The sequence below is a fragment of the Fusarium sambucinum genome, chromosome IV (assembly GCF_050947815.1).
Source record: "Fusarium sambucinum isolate potato_lamoka chromosome IV, whole genome shotgun sequence".
NCBI lineage: Eukaryota > Fungi > Ascomycota > Sordariomycetes > Hypocreales > Nectriaceae > Fusarium > Fusarium sambucinum.
In genome coordinates this window covers 1,696,715-1,714,692 of record NC_139291.1, presented here as the reverse complement: position 1 = coordinate 1,714,692, position 17,978 = coordinate 1,696,715, and the positions used below count along the sequence as shown (strand labels likewise).

General features: G+C 48.9%; 5 protein-coding genes across 5 annotated transcripts; 2 read left to right on the top strand and 3 right to left on the bottom strand.

Annotated features, from left to right (window-relative positions):
- Positions 1-1,045: 1,045 nt before the first annotated feature.
- FSST1_000615 (uncharacterized protein) lies at positions 1,046-1,588 on the top strand (the record flags this gene model as incomplete). Its single annotated transcript, XM_083232496.1, has 1 exon — positions 1,046-1,588. The coding sequence occupies one exon, from the start codon at positions 1,046-1,048 to the stop codon at positions 1,586-1,588; it is 543 nt and encodes a 180-aa protein (XP_083090797.1).
- Positions 1,589-3,360: 1,772 nt separating this feature from the next.
- On the bottom strand, positions 3,361-5,645 carry FSST1_000614 (kinase-like domain-containing protein; the record flags this gene model as incomplete). The annotated part of the gene is made up of 3 exons (XM_083232485.1): positions 3,361-4,994; positions 5,049-5,516; positions 5,606-5,645. 3 exons carry the CDS (start codon positions 5,643-5,645, stop codon positions 3,361-3,363), a joined length of 2,142 nt encoding a protein of 713 aa, XP_083090796.1.
- A 1,241-nt stretch (positions 5,646-6,886) lies between these two features.
- FSST1_000613 (TRF2-interacting telomeric protein/Rap1 C terminal domain-containing protein) lies at positions 6,887-9,184 on the top strand (the record flags this gene model as incomplete). Its single annotated transcript, XM_083232474.1, has 3 exons — positions 6,887-7,003; positions 7,053-7,370; positions 7,412-9,184. The coding sequence occupies 3 exons, from the start codon at positions 6,887-6,889 to the stop codon at positions 9,182-9,184; spliced, it is 2,208 nt and encodes a 735-aa protein (XP_083090795.1).
- Positions 9,185-9,826: 642 nt separating this feature from the next.
- FSST1_000612 (transcription initiation factor TFIID subunit TAF2) lies at positions 9,827-14,392 on the bottom strand (the record flags this gene model as incomplete). Its single annotated transcript, XM_083232463.1, has 2 exons — positions 9,827-10,702; positions 10,754-14,392. The coding sequence occupies 2 exons, from the start codon at positions 14,390-14,392 to the stop codon at positions 9,827-9,829; spliced, it is 4,515 nt and encodes a 1,504-aa protein (XP_083090794.1).
- Positions 14,393-15,343: 951 nt separating this feature from the next.
- FSST1_000611 (something about silencing, SAS, complex subunit 4-domain-containing protein) lies at positions 15,344-16,957 on the bottom strand (the record flags this gene model as incomplete). Its single annotated transcript, XM_083232452.1, has 2 exons — positions 15,344-16,302; positions 16,378-16,957. The coding sequence occupies 2 exons, from the start codon at positions 16,955-16,957 to the stop codon at positions 15,344-15,346; spliced, it is 1,539 nt and encodes a 512-aa protein (XP_083090793.1).
- Positions 16,958-17,978: the final 1,021 nt, after the last annotated feature.

The window sequence follows — 17,978 nt, the reverse complement described above, 5'->3', positions numbered from 1 at the left end:
CTGAGATGAGACTAATTTATTTTAATCTCAAGTCTAAACAATCATTCATCACTCGTCGCCAATATTGAGACTCATCACCTTTCAGGCTCGGTCGCATCGCATCGAAACCTTACCACCAAAAACAACCAATATTTTACATCTTTTGGGTCGCAATTCTCATGTAAACACCCTCGTCAAATCATCCCTGCTCATCTCACCGAAAATCGTCTTAGCACCCACGAAACAATACGTACCGATACATCACAGTTGCTTCGAGTTCGAGTTCGAGTCCGAGTCCCCCACCCTCATCCAAAAGTCCAAGCCCAACTCCCGTCCATCTTCTTGGGTTCCTCCCCCGATTCTCCAATCACACTTCTTCCACCCATTCCCCAAAAGACACCCAACACCCTCGACGGCTTTCTTTCTCTCTCCTCCTCTTCTCTTGGGTGCTCCGAAGTCTGGGACCCTCCAGATATACAACCACAAGCTACCCCGAAATCATCAATCTCAACTCGATCCGAGCCGACAAGTATCCACCATACAAACTCGAGCTCCATCCAGCTTTACACTAACTCCACCTTGAACCTACACCGATGATGCTCATGATCGTATTGGTCTCGATATCATGATGCTCTGCGCACCACGACATTCGTCTATCCTACCATCGTCGCACCTGATATCATCCCCACTTACGCCGCCGTTGTCATTCTTGACCACCTCCCTCTCTCGCTGTCGTTCTTATATGTCTTGCCCTTCCTCTAGGCATCGTTACCGACACAGTTTCCTTCGAGCGCTCGCCTCGACAGGCACTCTCCGGCCCATCGGCCACTCTCCATTCAACACAGCTCATGTCACGAGTCGCCGCAGACGTTTTATACACCAAACGAATCTCTCCCCGCCCACCTGCTCGACCTGTATCGCATCTCCAATCCATTTTCCGTCTTGCGACGATTCCGAAAGCCAAAACCTCTACGTGACCCCCCAAACATCGATCCCAGCCGCCTAGTCTGCGATTCGTCTGGTCTCCTCACCCCATAGCTAGCAGCCCTTCCAGCTGCTGCCCGCCATGTCTTCACAGGCTGTACCGGACACGCAGCTAGGGCTTACAAACGAGGAGATCCAGCTGCTTCGCCAAGGGCAGGCGGCACTGGGAGGGGGGTCCAGCAGCTCGCGCGCCGCCAGTCGTGCAAGCAGCCAAGGCCTTCTACTACTTGACAGCACCTCACTTTCTGCGTTAGGTCGTTACTTCGACCACCTCATGGCCAGTATCGAGCAACGGATCAACTACCTGAGTCACGAAGCGCAGCGTTTCACTCAACTGCAGTACGACGAAGCTGATGGGATCATTGGCGGTGCCGATGCAGAAATTGCTCGTTATACCGAGATTCTTCAGCAGCTGGATGAGCTTGAGGTGGATTTTGATCGTATCGCTCACATCAAGGAGATTGTCAAGGGTTACAGGTCAAGAGTTGAGAGCTTAGAAAGGGACCTCGAGAGTAGCGGCAGCTCCAGCCGACATCATCGGCACTCGTCGTCACATCATTCCTCGTCTCATCGCAGTCATGGCCACTCCCACCGTCACAGCAGCTCTCACCGCTCTAGGCATTAGACAGCCACTCTACCTCCCCACCAACAGATTGTGGTCAGGGACCACTCATTTACAATTCCTGGTACAGTAAAAACGATTTTTTAAAAAGACGAAAAGTTTGGAAAAGAAAGATGGGAAAATGTGTTCAAAAAGAGACAAAGTCCCACGCGGGTTAAACAGGACCGCCGTGCTCATTCTACATCGTGCTAATGATTCTGCTCGGGCTGAGTCTTGCATTACGATGGGATAAAGATGAAGGAGGCCTGGAACGTGGGAAGTTGGGAAGATTGATAAGCCTCACGGCTACAACAAGCTACGCTACGTCTACGCAAGATGGAATTGGCCTCGCGGCCTGGTCTATTTTAATGTTTTTTTGTTATTATTCATGTCCTCTTTTATTTGGGTTGGATTAGTGCTGTTCGGCGTTGAATAGCGCCTGGGTATTTCGGTTATCTGTATGCATATTCGCGTGCCTTCAACTTTTCATTGATTGCTTCAGTTCGTTTTTCTTCTTGTTTTTTACTTTACTCAAACAAACCTAGTCTTAAAGCTTACGCACGGAGAAAATACCCCTTTGGATCTTGTCTAGCATTGCAAATATTTACCATGGCATTTTGCTTTTGAGACTGCTGTCAAACCCACCTTGATTCTCATGATGTGATGTCAATAATACCAGGCATGGATGTCCCTGCCAATGAAGGTGCTTGACACAAAGCCTCTCACCGCAACCTGACTCTTTGAGAACGCCTTAACTCGTGTCACTGCGCAGTTGAACGCCTCATCTGCACGACTGGCTCTGGGGTGCAGCTCTGAAGACGCATATGCAAGCGAGGTGGGATAAAGCATTGAATATGGACGGAGACGCAGTGCTGCCCAACACTAAAGGCCATATAGTAAAATGTGCTGACGTGCGTGAGAGAACAAAGCCGGCATCGAAACCGGATAAAACAAACTGATTTATGATCAAGAATGAGAGCCAATATTCAATGTTTAATTCATTGGGCTTGAATAAGTGAGGCGGGATGTGAACAACCAGCGTAGCTATTGGGTTTGCGAGTGTGTAAGTTGGGTATGCATCCATTCTCATGATGATTAATTGCCCAATGACGTTGATTTGTTTCAACAGACAAGGGTTCATCTGCACAAAGATGATGCACTTTAACGGTTTACCATCTTATTGGATGATGACCAAGCTCGATATGCTGATGCGTTCCTATGAGCAGCGACCTTGGGCTGTCTGACACTTTGGGGGCCAAATCATTCTCAAACTGGAGACACGGGATTATGAATAAGTATCATTGTCTTTTGTACAACGTCTAAAATGAAAACATAAAAGTTAAAAGGACAATCCAATCCGAACCCCAAAGGTGAATCCAATCGCAGACGTATAACGCCATCATCAAATCAACTTAATCCTCCAATCAATCAATCATGATAACAATGTCGAATGTACTTGTCCATGAAGAAACAAATAGCTTTGACAGAGCATTCATTAAAATAAACAAGAGCCCATTCCATGCAAGCCATGCCATGATTCCTTTGTGTGTTTCGCGCCAAAAACGCCCATAAGTGTTTTCCATGTTTCGTTTCCAAACCCGCATATATGAGGGGAGGAAGAATGTGCAAGGGGAATCAAAACAACGGGTAAAAGAGGTATGTAAGAGTAACGCAGACCCTAGAAAAGCAGTATCATCATGCTCGCCTCTAATGCGTAAAAAAACAAACAAAACCGTAAAAAACCACTACTCCTCTTTCATCATTACTTCTTTTATGCGACTGCTAACAGAGGCGGCCTACACCCGGGCAATACGTCGCTGTCGTACCAGGAAAGGACTAGGCATCTCGTCTCGCTCTGGGTCCCAGACCGCCACAGGCTCGTCGCCGCTCGACTTGCGCTCAGCACCGATGCGATCTCGGAATGCCCTCTTAGGGCTCACGTTCTCGCCAGTGCTGGGCATGACGATGGCACTCATGGGGCGGCCACCGGCCCGAGCTTGCTGAAGCTCAACAAGGGTACGGCCTCGAATGTTGTTCTTAGCTGCGACCTTGCCTAAGCCATCGTCCGAGTGGTTGTTCTTCCTGTTGAGGGAAGACTGGCGTGTCAAGCCTCCTCCGCTGGAGTTGTTGCTCTCGGCCTGCAGGTTGGCGGCAGAGGGGATCTTGCTCAGGCGTCGAGGAGATCTGGGCTCGGGCTGGGAGACCTGCTTGGAAACAAAGCCAGAGGTTGAAGGTTGAGACTTCAAACGATTGATAGGGGCCGACTTCTGAGAGGTCAGAACAGGGCGAGTCTTGGAAGTGAACGGGTTCTTGGAAGACTTGATGTTGCGTGTCGGCGATGGCATGACGTCCTCGTCCTCAGAATCGGACAGAGTGTCGCGGAGATCCCATCGAGAATTGTCAGCACTTCGGTTGGCATTAACAGCGAAGATGTTGCCAGATGCAGCGGTAGGCGCCTTGGTGTTTCCATTGCGACGTGGTGAGAGAGAAAGCGACGCAATCGCGATAGGACTGGGCGAGTTCATCTCGATATCCATAGGCGTACCGGCAGGGTTGCCCACAAACATTGTTTGCGCACGGCCAAAAGGTGTGCGAGCCGTCTTCTTAGTCTCCCGAGGTGCTTCGGGGCTTTCGATGGAGTATTCGGTAAGATCCGTCGTCGAGGGAAACTCAACTTCACTGCCGCCAACGGATGAGTGGGGGTAGTCGGTCTTCCCCGCCGATGTCGTATACTCATCCTCTCGACTGTTAGGTCTTGAGTTGGCATATGATGCTGCCTTCTTCTGCAGTTCTACTTCGACGCGTGCTTGTACTTCCTCTTCGAATCGGTTCTGGAGCTGCTCAATCTCTGCATTGGCGAGGCGATCAATCTCGAGGCGCGCCTTGACCTCCCACTCTCTCCGTAGTGATGAGTCCAGCTCCTCTCGGATGAGTTCCTTCTCCCTTTCCATGTTGGCAAGTCTCTCGTTGAGATCCCTTTCCTTCTTACGGAGAGAATCTTCCCTTAGGCGAATAGACTTGTTGAGGTCCACAACCTCCTTCTCCTTTCTCATCAGCTTAACCACTGGCAGGTTCAGCAGCTCTGAAGTATCAGGTCGTCGGTCAGGGTTCACACGGAGGCAGTCCTTGATGACCTGGTAGAGCTCGGGAGAGTAGACATCGGGCAAGGCAGGGAACTTGCCATCCTTGATCTTTTGCACTAGTTGGAAGTGCGTCTTGGCGTTGAAAGGAGGTTCGCGTGCGCAAAGTTCGTAGATAATGCAGCCTAATGACCAAATATCGGACTTGAGGGTGTACTTCTCGGCGGCACAGATCTCAGGAGACATGTAGAAAGGTGTGCCAACGTAAGTGGAGGCAAAATCGTGGGACTTGATCATTTTAGAAAGACCAAAGTCTCCGAGCTTGACGGAGTTGTCCTCACCGAGGAAGACTAAAATTGGTTAGCCAATTGCAATTTGAATAACGTATGCGGTTAATGTCTCACCATTTTCGGGTTTCAAATCGCGGTGTAGAATAGTCATGGTTCCAGCCGGAACCTTGGGTCCAGCAGCGGCATTTCCCTGTGTCAAGCCCAGAACGTTGGAGCCGACCTCTGGGGGGTCAACACCATAGTGACACCGGTAGAGCGCCATGACCAGCTGGCTGAAGATGCTCCAGACAAAGCTTTCCTGAGCTCTCTGGCCCTTCAGCGCAAGGTCCTTGATCACACGACCCAGATCTCCATTGCCACAGTACTCCATGTAGAGGTGCAAGTCCTGGCTAACCTTGAGATGTTCTCGGTGGTAGTAGGCGACGATGTTTGGGTGTCGCAGATGTGACAGAATCTGGAATTCGGCGTGGAGCTGCTCGCGCTCCTTCTGGGACATGCGGAGGTAGGAGATTTCTTTGCGGCACATGATGAAGCCATCTGTCCTGCGACGGACTTTGCGGATGATGCCAAATGAGCCATGGCCTGGAAGAAGACGGTGAGTTAGAATTGGCCCCCAATTAGAAGTGAAAGTTGAGCAATTGCAACGACTTCTCTTGTCGGAATAAACTCACCAATCTTCTCCAACGTTTCGTATTTGTCCTCGGAAGACATGATGAAGTTATTCACGGTCGGGTATCGATCTCAACCCATGCACTCAAACAAGTTGTCGCTAAACCGTGAAAGTGTGAATGTGAATGCGATTGCAAATATAGATGCGAAAAGAAACAAAGAGACTGGAAAAGCACAAAGACGACCTGCTTTGGTTAGTAAAGTGATTAGATGGCGTGAAAGTTGAAGAAGAGAGGAGGAGAAGAGAGGAGGGAAAAGGGAAGCTTCAAGTAAACGGATCTATTTTGCGTTGATGGTGCAACTTGCAGCTTAGACCCAAATAATCCTGGCCCGTCGTCCCACGGCCTCAGCTCTGATTGGAAGTAAACAGTTTCTGGTTGCTACCATGGCAACCACCGTCTAAAGTCCAAGCTGGAGCCCAACCGGGGATAGCCCGGGTTACTTAGTTTTGCTCTTATCGATAACACATACCCAATAGGATGTGACGTCGTCCCTGTTGGTAATTCAAGATTTACAAGAGAACAAAGAAATGAAATCAATATATGTTGGTTCCTTCATGCCACTTCTTCACCAACAGTCTCACAGAATGTTTGTTTATACCTACTCAGAGTTTAACCTTGTTGATGTCCGACAAGCGGTCTAGCCAACATCATGTGGGTTCTAATGTGACTGGACATGCAGGAACAGAGTGTCACCATGAAATACCAAAGTACTAACAAGACACCAAGAACCTGAGCACTATCACTATTCTGTCTAGATCACATTGCGCTATGATCAACAGTCTCCCGCACGGTCCCGTACCTGCATCACACCTCTAGGTGCCATTAGGACTCAAGTTCAACCAAGTCTTGATTTATGCATATAGGAAAACTCAAAACACGGATAAGCGAATATCCATTCTTTAAGTGGCACGTGAATGCGCGATGCTTTCAACGCGACGTTAGCATTCATGTCATTTACGCTCAAAGAACATCAACGCTGCAGGCGGCAATCAGAGATATCACAAGTTTGAAGCGCTTCTCTCATGCGATGAAATATCTCTTCTTCATTACTCTACCAAATCCCCATTAGAACAAGATACCCTAGCCACAGGGTACCAGAAAAGTTGAGCCCCTGGCCACATGAGAGTCACCTTATGATATTTAGACAAGACTTCTTAGGCTGTTTATTTTTATAACCTAAGCTCAAATCCCAACTTTTCTGCTACCCACCAGCCCGGCCGGCTTTCTTTCCTCTATGAGTGAGCAGAAAACAAGTCCCAAACAGAAGGATTACCAGCCATCATGACAACGGTGGTATACGACGGAGTGCAAGGCGAGGGTGGAACCATATTTAAAGACGTCAAGTTTTGGGTGGCGCATCGAGTACCTACACGATCTGTTCTGTTAGAACAAATCAAAGTATGTCTACTACATCTTTTACTTGCACACTGTTTCTAATACACGGTAGCAAAATGGCGGCAGTGTAGTGTCTCTAGAAAAGCAAGCTGATATGCTTATTGCGGATCATGCCATACCAAAGCATGCTCCGCATGGGTCATACTCGTGGAAATTCATCGACGACTCTGTCAAGAATGGATTTATCCAATTGAAGGATCGATATCTAATAGGCGGGCACCCAGAGGAGCCCAGGCGTGCGGGCAGTCATCCCTCCAAATCAACCCGTACCCCGTTTACTAAGGAGGACGATGCAAGAATCGCGAGGTGGGCCCTGGATCATCCGACGGAGCAAAAAGGAAATAGAATTTGGCAAGAATACGAACAAATTGTAAGTTTCACTACTACATCTACCAAGCACTAACCAACAAGCGCGAGAATGGCCGACATACTGCACAATCATGGCGCGATCGCTTCATCAAGAAGTTAGTGATCCTTGACAGGAACACGTTGGAACGTATGGCAGCCTCTGCATCAACAGAGATCCCACCAGAAAACCGCAACGCAGTTCAAGAGGAACAAGCGCTCGACTTGACTGAAAGAAGCCTGCAACAGCCTGCTGCTCAGCAACAACAGAATGACAGCCCAGAAGACGCTCTCTTGTTAGACACGGCACCAGGGCACACGAAAGAAACATCATTGCCACCAAAGACTGAAGAGGTCGAAAGTCCTGTTCAACATGATCCAGCCTTTATTGAACTGGACAGGAAGGAAGAGGCAAGAATTGGCTTCAATCGGGACCTTGAACAATGGCTCGACTTTCGCCAGAGGGAAGTCAAAAGACATTGGTTAATCGGAGATACGTCTATAGAACTATTCGAATTGGGGTGGGCTATCCAGGAGACTTATGATCCTACCAGCAGTGATTACGACTGGACAGAAGTCGCCGAACATTTGGGCTTTGAAAATCCAGATGCGTACACGATTAGCGAGGTGTTCCGTTTCTTTAAAGAAAATCTTGAGGAGTTTTTGAAATCCGTAAGGGATTTTAATACTGACGACGAGGACGACGAGGACGAGGCCATGTACGAAGAACATGTCAAAGAGGAAGAGCCCGCCTCGGATTCACAAGCAGTTCCTGGGATGGGCCTCACTCAGGAAATCGACTGGGAAGATGGTCAAGACGAAGGCCAGCCGCAAAGCTATGAACGAAGTTCGCCGCCTATTACTATTTCTGGCTTGAAGCGGTCCGCAGACCGCGAGCTCGCCTCATCTGACAATGCAAGGAAAAGAAGACGCTTTGACCCAGATATGGAGATACCAACAGCACCAGAAGCCGAATTGACTCCCGAGGCGGTCCCCGCGCGAAACCCCTCTCCCAGTGCTCTTGTGAGCTCTCAATGGCGAGATTATGCCGGCGAAAGCGAAGCTTCGCAGCAACTTCCTCCGCTCCCTCCTCTTGTAGAGGAATCACCAGAGCTTGGAATGTCGGTGATTCCCCAACGGGAAACTCTGCATCAGTTCGAGGAAAGCCCTCCCCCAGAGGGCGAAACAATGGATTTTACGCCAATGCCGTTCGATCTGGACATAAGCCATCACGAGAGTTCATCGGCTACTAAACGTCCCGAGCCGTTGAGACAACGTGACAACAGTTTCACTAACGAATTAACCCTCAGACGAGCTGTTCCCTCGACCAAAGCAGACTCAAAACCGACTGCCGGAACTGCAGTTCGACGCTCTCTTCCTACGTCATTCAACTCATCCCGAAATCCAACTCCTCGGAAGCCACCACCCCGAGACAGCCCGCCTCGCGGTTCAGATCCATCTAATTCTCAGGAGATTCAAAAATGGATTTCTCACTACCAATTAGAAGGGTTCTCACGTCGCGTTGTTGTCGAAGGTCTCAGGCGCACAACCCTTACACCTGGGAAAATGGCGCTTCTTGTCATGAAGAATCTAAGCGAAGGCCGCGAGGTGCCCTCTCGCCACGAAGGAATATGGACGGATCGTGATGACGGAGACTTGAAGTTCTCAATGAGTGTAGACTTCAGCCGATCTCCCGCCAATGAAAAGGAGGAGCAGGATCAGGATCTCGCTCAGAAGGCGCACAATCGTCTTATTAAAAAGCATGGCAAACAAAGGTTTGAACTAAGAAAAGGATTCTTGGAAGCCCAAACAGAGAAAGGACATGGCCCGGGTCGTTAGGGGATTTCCCGGTGGCTTGAGTCAATTTCATCTGATGTACAAAGGCAGAGTGCTTCATAGGTGGTGTTGGGAGCAACAGCGTATATTAGCTCCGATGGATTAGATGGGAAAAGGAAACCAATAGCCTAGTTTCCTCACATAATTCACAAGACACAATTCACGAGACTTGGCAAGGGTTCACCTAATTATTCATTGTTGATTACAATACATCATTCACAAAACCGTCGCACAAACCTCATCGTAACCAGTGCTGGAAGGATATCTTGATGGATACAACCAAAAAAAACTACCTATACACTCATTACTTCTCATTGCGTGCTTTTCTAGCTCGCCTACGCGTGTAGGACAACTATCCCGCGCTCCCAACGCCTGGAAATGCAATTACGGAAGACCTTCGTTTCCTATTTCTCGTACTTAAAACACCACGACCCAGCTTTGATGTAGCACCGCGATCCTCTCCCACCTTTTCATACCAAAAGAGAAGTTTCTTCGTTTTCTTCTTTTATAATCCCTTGAACACTAAATCCCGTGGCGTGGTGTTGATTTCTTGATAGAGCGTGATATATTTGGTTTAATCCGCTTCCATGATGACGGCTTCAGGCACACTGGACGTTTGGGGCATGAAATCTCATCTGCCTCTTCCTAGGGAGCCGGTGGTGGCTGTGGGTTCGACTTTCTGATAATCTTGATCTTCGTTCGTTGAGGGGGCGGTGCTCCAGGGGGTGGCGTACTTGTCGCAGGGCTCGCAGACTTGGGCTTCGGTGTTGAGTTTGAATGTGTGCTTAAGGAAATCTTTCTTTCCGGCGGTGATGATGCAGGGCCTCCAGGCAAGGGCCTTCGTACCACATCACCTGTTGGAAGGGGTTTTCTTGCCGGCTTAGCTGTAATCGAATCCGATCTTGGGTTTGAGAGGGGAAGAGGAGCATCTCTAGAGCCGCCTGACGGCAGTGACGTTCGCCCATTACTAATGGGTTTCTTCTGGTCCTTCATCACGCTGGCAAGGCGATGTGGTGTGACCTTGAACCTAACCATGCGCCTCTTCTTTTTCTTAGCAGCGGGAACGCCAGAATCGGCCCCGAAGGGCTTCTCAACCTTAGGGCGCTTTGGTGCTGGAGTGTGGTGTTCATCCTTGTCTGGTCGGGGTCGCTTGATATTAATGGCAGAGGAAGGCTCCGATGGCCACGAAGGCTTTGAACCTGATGAAGAGGAAGCGCTTGGCTGTCGAGAAAGGACAGGAGAGGCAACAATGGTGTCTCTTTCTCCCTTGGTTTGGCTCGGCTTTGGACTTTGAACCGGAGCGACAACACTTGGGCGTTGAGGCGGCACGCTCGGCCGTTGGGGAGGGGCTGTCTTGTGCGTATTGATTTTGATAGACGAGGTCTTTTGCAAGGGCATGGGTCTCTTAGGCTCCGCAGGCGCAGCAATGGGAGCAACAGGTGCGGGGGGTGGAGGGGGTAGTGGTTGAACGATGGGGTCTTTTGGCTTCGTCTTGTAATGAGCCTTGAACTTCATTATTAACTGTGTTTGGTTAACATGAAAGACTCGTGATATGATAGACACAGAACTTACGCGATTAGAGAGTTGTTGCACAGGTCTCTCCACTGACCAGGCCTTTGGTAAGGGAAGTGTGACAACCCAGTCCCCAGCTTCCTCAAACATCATCGCAGCCAAATCCAGCATGCTTTCCATCTCACCCCGGCCAAGATCTGGGTGATCCAGCGCCTTACGCATAGCAGTACTATAGTGGCGTTCGTCACCTCCATACGTTTGGTCCATTTCCCTACGGAGAGCCTTGAGAGCTGCGTCCAAGTTCTCCTTTCTTGCGAACATTTCTTTACGCGCCTCAATCTCCTGGGCACTATCTTGCACAAGCAACAGATCCCCTTCTTCGTCTTCGGGGGGAGGTTCATTCTTAGTAACTTTCGTGTGCTCCCCGAATGCGATGGCTGCTAGTCCAGAAGCAGCGGCCTCGATGAGTTTATTTCGAACGTACGGTGAACGGTCGGTAATGAGGGCGTAGGTCAAGAACGAAAACACCGTAGGATCCAACATAGCCCCCAAGTCGATTAAACCTTCGAACGCCTTGATACGGATGAGATCCCTTGTGCCATCGAGAAGGTACTGGCCAAAGTCACCATATTTCTTTGGGATCACATCTGCTTTCATGAGCCGCTGCTTTGCACTGAGACCAGCAATGGTCCAGACATTCTGATACGAGTTCGTCCACTCATCCCGGCGAAGTACTCTCTCAATTTGTTCGATGGCCTTATCCAGGAACTGCTTTTCCTCTTCGTTGGGGATCTTATTTTGCATGGCAAACCAATCGTCTTGTTTGGAAGGGATAAGAGAAGTCGCAAGGGCTTCCACGAGAGTCGCGATGTAGAAATGGTCGGAAAAGGGGTTGTCTTCATTATTGTTGAAGAGGAGTTGGTCGAGAATAAATTGACGAGCTTCAAGCGGACATTTGTATGTGTTTGCGTCTCTGACCTGTGCAATGGCCTTGATGATGGCACACTGGACGTTATACTGCCTCTTGTCCGAGAAGTCGTTTGGCTTGGGTTGATTTGTTCCCTTATGACAAAACATTTCGCTGAAAGCCTTCATCAATTGTCGAAGACCAAGCATTGATAAGTCCTTGATGTTGGCTTGTCTTGGTAGTGCCTCAGCAGCCATGGTTCGAATGCCATGGAAGTAACGGCGATCCACAAGAGTCCTGGTGAGGAAACCCGATGCGATGGGGTGTAAAGGGCCTTGTGTGAGATACAGCATGGCATCCTGCTGAGCAACAACATCTCTATCTTGTTGCAGTTGCGACACGTACATGTATGGTTCCAGTGTCCGTTTCATATCGCAAGACCACTCGAAGTCAGCATCTACGCGGATCCATTCATAGGATTCCTGATCCATTTTTCGTTCGGTGTCTGGATCCCAATCGATCAACTCCCATTGGGCCTGCTCATCAGGTGTTTGGAGAACGTCACCCAGGCAATACAACAGAGTGTCATCCAGGTTCTCTGCATCCATGCTGGCGCCTACGTTCTGCTTCTCTTTCATACGCCGGGTTCTCTTGAGTCTTTTGTACTTTGTGTTGTATGGAATTTCGAATTTGGTAGATCTTGTGGCATCTTCGCGAATCTCCAGAATGTGCTCATAGGGAGTTCCATCAGCTTCGTGTATTCGAACAGTCATCGGTCCGGTGAATAAGGGCTGAACCTCGCCTGCCTTGACACCAGATCGACGTTCCTTGACAACGCGTAGAAAGTCGTCCTTCTCCAGCGGGGCTCTCTTGACCGTCTGGGACTGAATTTGGTTTAATGTAAGCTCAACACATAATCGCTTTTTGTTGAATTTCGCCTTGACATCAAATCGGGGGCAGCCTGAGCCATAAACCCATTGATTCCAGAAACTCTCCAGTCGATATTTGGCTCCTTTCTCACACGTTGCTCGGAATTTCTCCGTCTCAAGGATAGTAGCCTTGTCAGAACCCTCAATTTGAACTTTTGTCAGCATCTTGGAGAGGATGCGGGTCAAACCATGTCCTCCTGAAGCCTTGATCAGCCGCTTGTCAAGGATGAAGAAAATCACTGGAGCTTTGAGAGCCATGAAGTCCATCTCGAACTCCCCTAGGTGGAGATAAGCACCGAGATCATAGAGAGACGGTCGGTCGACGTCCACCTGAACGAGCTTGTCAGACAAAGTCTTCATCTGGAATCGATATTCGTTGTTTCCGCACAATTTCTTCATGAAAAGGTCGGTCATGTAATGCGCAATGCCGATAATGAGCCACATGTCATTTCTCGTATTGGGTATCATGTTGATGCCGATCCATTGATAAGCTAACGTCTGGACGATCTTTCTAGTGACATCTATCTCTGTGTCGATGATGTCGTCTGGGAATAACAAGCGATTGCTGATCAAAGCCATGGAGTAAAATGACACAGTATCTTCAACCATATCGTCGAGGAAACACAGCTTGAAGTTGCCAAAGGGATATCGAGCGAACGTGAAGGTAAAGAAATCGGCCGCCATGGTGATGGCTGCTGCTGTATTGCGAACCCAGTCGCCGCGGTGTGGCAGGCAGTAGGCGTGCACTTTGAGTGCGTTCATGCCCAGCTTCATCTCATCCTCCTCTGTTCGGAATTCGGAGGACAGATCAATATGCTCGAAGGGACCTACAGCAAAGCCAAGCTTTTGCGAGGATACTTTCTTCTCGGGCTCAAAAGTCATGATCTTTTTGTGATCGTCCTCAGGATCGACTGTTTCCTCCATAAGGAACCCTGAGCAGACGACTGACATTTCCCGAAGTTTGTCTTCTTCAGCAAGGTTAGAGGCTCGTTCTTGGCCATCGATCTGCATCTTGTCTGGATTATTGCCATTCTGCTGCGTTGCAAGTGCTTGTTGTAGAGCATCACCCAATGTGCGGGGATACTTTATTGATATCTTCCAGTCGCACCGTGATCCATGATCATCCACACATGGGAAAATGCAAGATGCAGTCCCGGGGTGTATTGAGCTTCGAGTGTACATGTGCGTGAATCGGCTGTCCAGGGGGTCAACACCGACAAATTGTATTCCGTCTCGCGGGTTCACGTTGGTAAAAGGTATGGTGATCTTGTACTGCTTGTTGGATTTCTCGGCCGAGTCGGTACTTAACATCGACTTTCTGATGATGAGTCTCGGGCGATCTGGCTCGGCCTTACCGCGCAAATTCACCTTGAGCGATCGATAGACTGGGGTGCACCCCGCGAACTCTCTATGTTCGGCGGGGACATCTTTCTTTCTGCTGCTGAATAAAGACTGGGCGCGTTTGCGGCGAATGTCGTGATGGTCGGCCCTCAAACTCCAGCTTGCGGGATGTGATAGCTTCGCATACGGATCGTTGTAGGTCGCGGCAGTCTTTCGCTTTTGGCCCTCAACAATATCACCATTGATTTCTCGAAGTTCGGCAACGTAGACATTTTCGGTATCGATCTCGCAGTCGGCGGCATCCAATACTATATCGTCGACCTTATCATTAAATGTTACAAGGAAGATATCGGTTGTTCCGTCGATGCGCTTGTCGCGAAAGTTGACTTCGAGGTTAACTTCTTGCTTGAGAACAAAGAATTCGAGGACTGGTGTTTCGTCCACAGAAGCTGTTCCGTCATCCGCATCCAAAAGAGAGTGATTCAGAGGCTCAGGAGCCTGAGGCATGGCAAGGGCAGCCATGTCGACTGGTGGTTTGCAGCGTATAGGAAACACGGCCGGAGGGGCCCCTTGGAGCTTGTATTCACGACCACTGCATCGATGGCGATACAGGCTTTGTGTGTAAGGTAATAGAAGATTCGAACTCGCTGGGTGTGTTTGTAATCGGTATCGGATTCGTCGCGCAGTCGCAGGTTTCGCTCGAGGCGCAATCCCAACGGTGGTAGCGGAGATGATCCAATGGAAAGCACGCCAAGAGAGTGGTTATTAGAAACGTTGGGAAGAAATATAGAGCAAAAATGTGGGATAAGAAAGCGAAAAGCTGTAGAAGCGCAAACACGCGCAAGGCTAGAAAAAAAGGAACCCTCTGGTGCCTCTTGCCGTGCACTTTGCAAAGTGTAAAGACAGCTCGCGGCGCGTTGCAGGAAGCTTGTCGTGCACGGGCCACTTGCCTGCTTAATGAGGCTCCCATTGTCGACCCACTCTCTCCAAACAACAAACAGCTTTGAATATCTTCAGAACAATAGGTAGCATAAGATGATAGATCTCCTATAGCATATTAGTGACAGTTAAGTAAGTTATCATCTCAACATTGCGCTAAGTTTAAAGGACATCCTATGGTTTTATTGTCACACTTGTTGAGTTTATAATTGAAACACTTGCCATATGGCAATTACAGCCATGGTTATCTCACAAATTTGAACCTCCACTAAACCAACCTTCAGTACCACCAAAAGACGTCACTCATCGTTAGTATCAGGGTCTGCTGCTTGTTTGGAAAGGATATTATTTCCAACACATCGTCTGATGGTAACTATCAAGACTACATAAACCCACACCCAATGACTGGAATACCTTTGCTCCTGCCAGGACTTCTCAGATCCTTCCTTGCCTACCTAAACGCCAAACCATATGTATATAAACCGACTTCCGTGACCTCTTCGCTATATGTTACAAGCAGCAAGCAAATTCTCATCACTTTTTGCTGCGTCTTCGATCCCGGCGCTTCTTCCTCGCCCGGACCTTGAGGGTATCTTCATCACGGTATTCCTCCGGTAAATCAAAATCAACATCGGGTATCTCAGGAATGGGTAGGCCCCATGCCATTACCTTTCTTCCTGTACGCCTGTTCCTATTTAGAGCGCTGTCGCGCTCGTATCGCTTTGTGAAGAATGACTTGAACTCTTTAGGCGGCTCTGGTGGCTTTAGAGCGGGCGGTGCCTTTGCAGGACGCGGAGCCTTAGCTGCAGCTGGCTGAGGCGTCGCTTTGCGGTTTTTGGATCCTTTTGAAGATCTAGATCTCGCCATTGCTTCCTCTTGGAGTTGCTTTGCCGGTGATGCTGAGTCGCTAACATTGCCATCAGCCGTCTCGTCGCTTGTTTCGTCTTCATCGATACTCGAGTCTTCGTGCTCTTTCTCGGCTCGAGCTCTGTCTTTCTCCATCTTGCGCTTCTTCTCTTCCAGAACATAGTTCCGATATTTGTCAAGGACGGCCTGGCAGCCCTTGATGAAGTGATTGCGAGCGGGTTCAAACGTCTTCTTCTTGGTTTCTGTTACTCCACTCACGCCCATTACTCTCAGCCAATCGTGGCCTTGCAGGCCCTCGAGAAGCCGGATAATGTGGTCTTTTTCATGTTGAGCTCGACCTTTTTCAGCATTGCGTACTGATCTTTCCAGTCGCTCAGCTCGACGATGTATTGGCTGAAATAATTTATCTGGCAAAGGATCTTCGACTGTCTTATTTTTGGACTCTAAAAATCCCAAGTCGATTTGCTGACAATCAAAGACATTAAAAAATAATGCATCGCCAAATCCACGTACGGGAAACTCAGTTGCGGGGTTGGGATGCTGCGGAATGGCGCGTTGGTTGTCTGAAACTGCGCGTCGTGCGTCAGAGTCGACAATAACTATCGGCGTTTCGGCAGTGAACAGTTCTAAAAAGAAGTGTCAGAACATGGCATCATAAGATAGCGACGCAAAGGTGAGCGACAGGGAGTTCATTCACGTACGTTGTTCTTTGGGCTCGTTGCCAATTACCTCATCGTAATCAGAGAAATAGGCAGAAAGCTCGCTCTTGAACCTGGTGGCTTCCTGAGAGCGAAGCTTCCGGCCTTGTTCTTTTGTGTTGGTATCGCTCGGCTGAGGTTGTAATCGGTCGAGTTCGTGTTTTAGGCCATTAATGACCTTACTTTGGTGTTGTGTAAGGGTTTGTTCTTGCTTTGGCGTCGATGTCGCGTTGTCGGTCGGGGGGGAAGGGATCTTTGGCGTCGTCGCAGTCGCCACTGTAGGCGTCGCAGTAGGTTGGCGCGCGGGCGACGAGGCCTCTTTGTTGTCGATATTGGCGACACGAAGTCTGTGGGAGCCCTTTGCAGGAACTTCGACTGTTATACGCGATTTCTTGGGCTTAATCGCATCAAAGTCGCGATCGTGTGCATCGAGTGCCCTCTTGTTGCGCCCTGCCCCTGGTGCTCCTCCTCCGCCCTGGGTGTGGGCAAATACGCTTGCTGGGGATGGTAGGTGGTGGTGCGAGTGATGATGATGCTGATGCGGAACTTCAGCGCGCCGCGATGAACGGGTGACGGAAGCCATTGGTAAATGTCGAGATGCCTGGCATGATTTCAAGGCTATGTTTCTTTAAATCCGCCGGCTCGGTTTGGCGATGGCGCCTCGACTCTGACGGGGTTTTTCGATGGGTTTGGCGTCTCTGGTGCGATGAACGTTTGCAGTCAAACGGAAGCTGGAGTGGGCTCCAGATACCCCCTTAATGGATGCCTACCTGATGCTTTATAGCGCTATGCTTTAGGGGGATGGCACTGCAAAATCCTCTGCAGCGCATTGACAAAAGCGGTTTACAGGGCTTATGCACGCTAAAATCTCCCGTGCCTTGTGCGAGCATCCAAATATCAATGGGTGAAAGTGTTTGGCCCCAAAACATATTCAACATGAATACAATTAAATCAAGTGTCTGAATTATTTATATGTATTTATGCCTTGAACCAAAGCCAAAACCTTCTCGTTATACTCAAGATTGTTCACTACAAGGTTGATCTGTCTACACAGATCAGAAACTCAATACATCACGATTTCGTGGTTGTACGTGATTCTCAAAGCCTGAAACTGTCTTCGTCTCTCACTCCATACCTTAGTATTCAGTTAATAATAGTAGTCATAATACAACACAGTTCAATTGATACATCACATTGATAATGTTGTCACAGGTACGTGATCAAGTTGATATGAATAAACTCATCATGTACAGGCATTCTCGACGAGCATGATCCGCCAACCCCAAAACTATAATCAGAGGACCAGAAAAGTTAGCCACAGGAGGCACAAGATACGAAATTCCTCTATCAGTTTATGCTTAATAAGAATATACGTCTTAGACAACTTATTTTGTACCTCAAGTCTTATAACGCCAACTTTTCTGCTACCCACCAGGCTATCCATGATCCAAGTGATCGTCTCCTTGATCTACCACCTATGCTCCATACTACATAATTAACTGTCAGAGACGATCATTAAGCCATGCGTGCATTTGATTAGAAATAATTAAGCACTTATGGGATTGACATCGTCACTCGATGGCACTGCAGGTTGATCATAACTA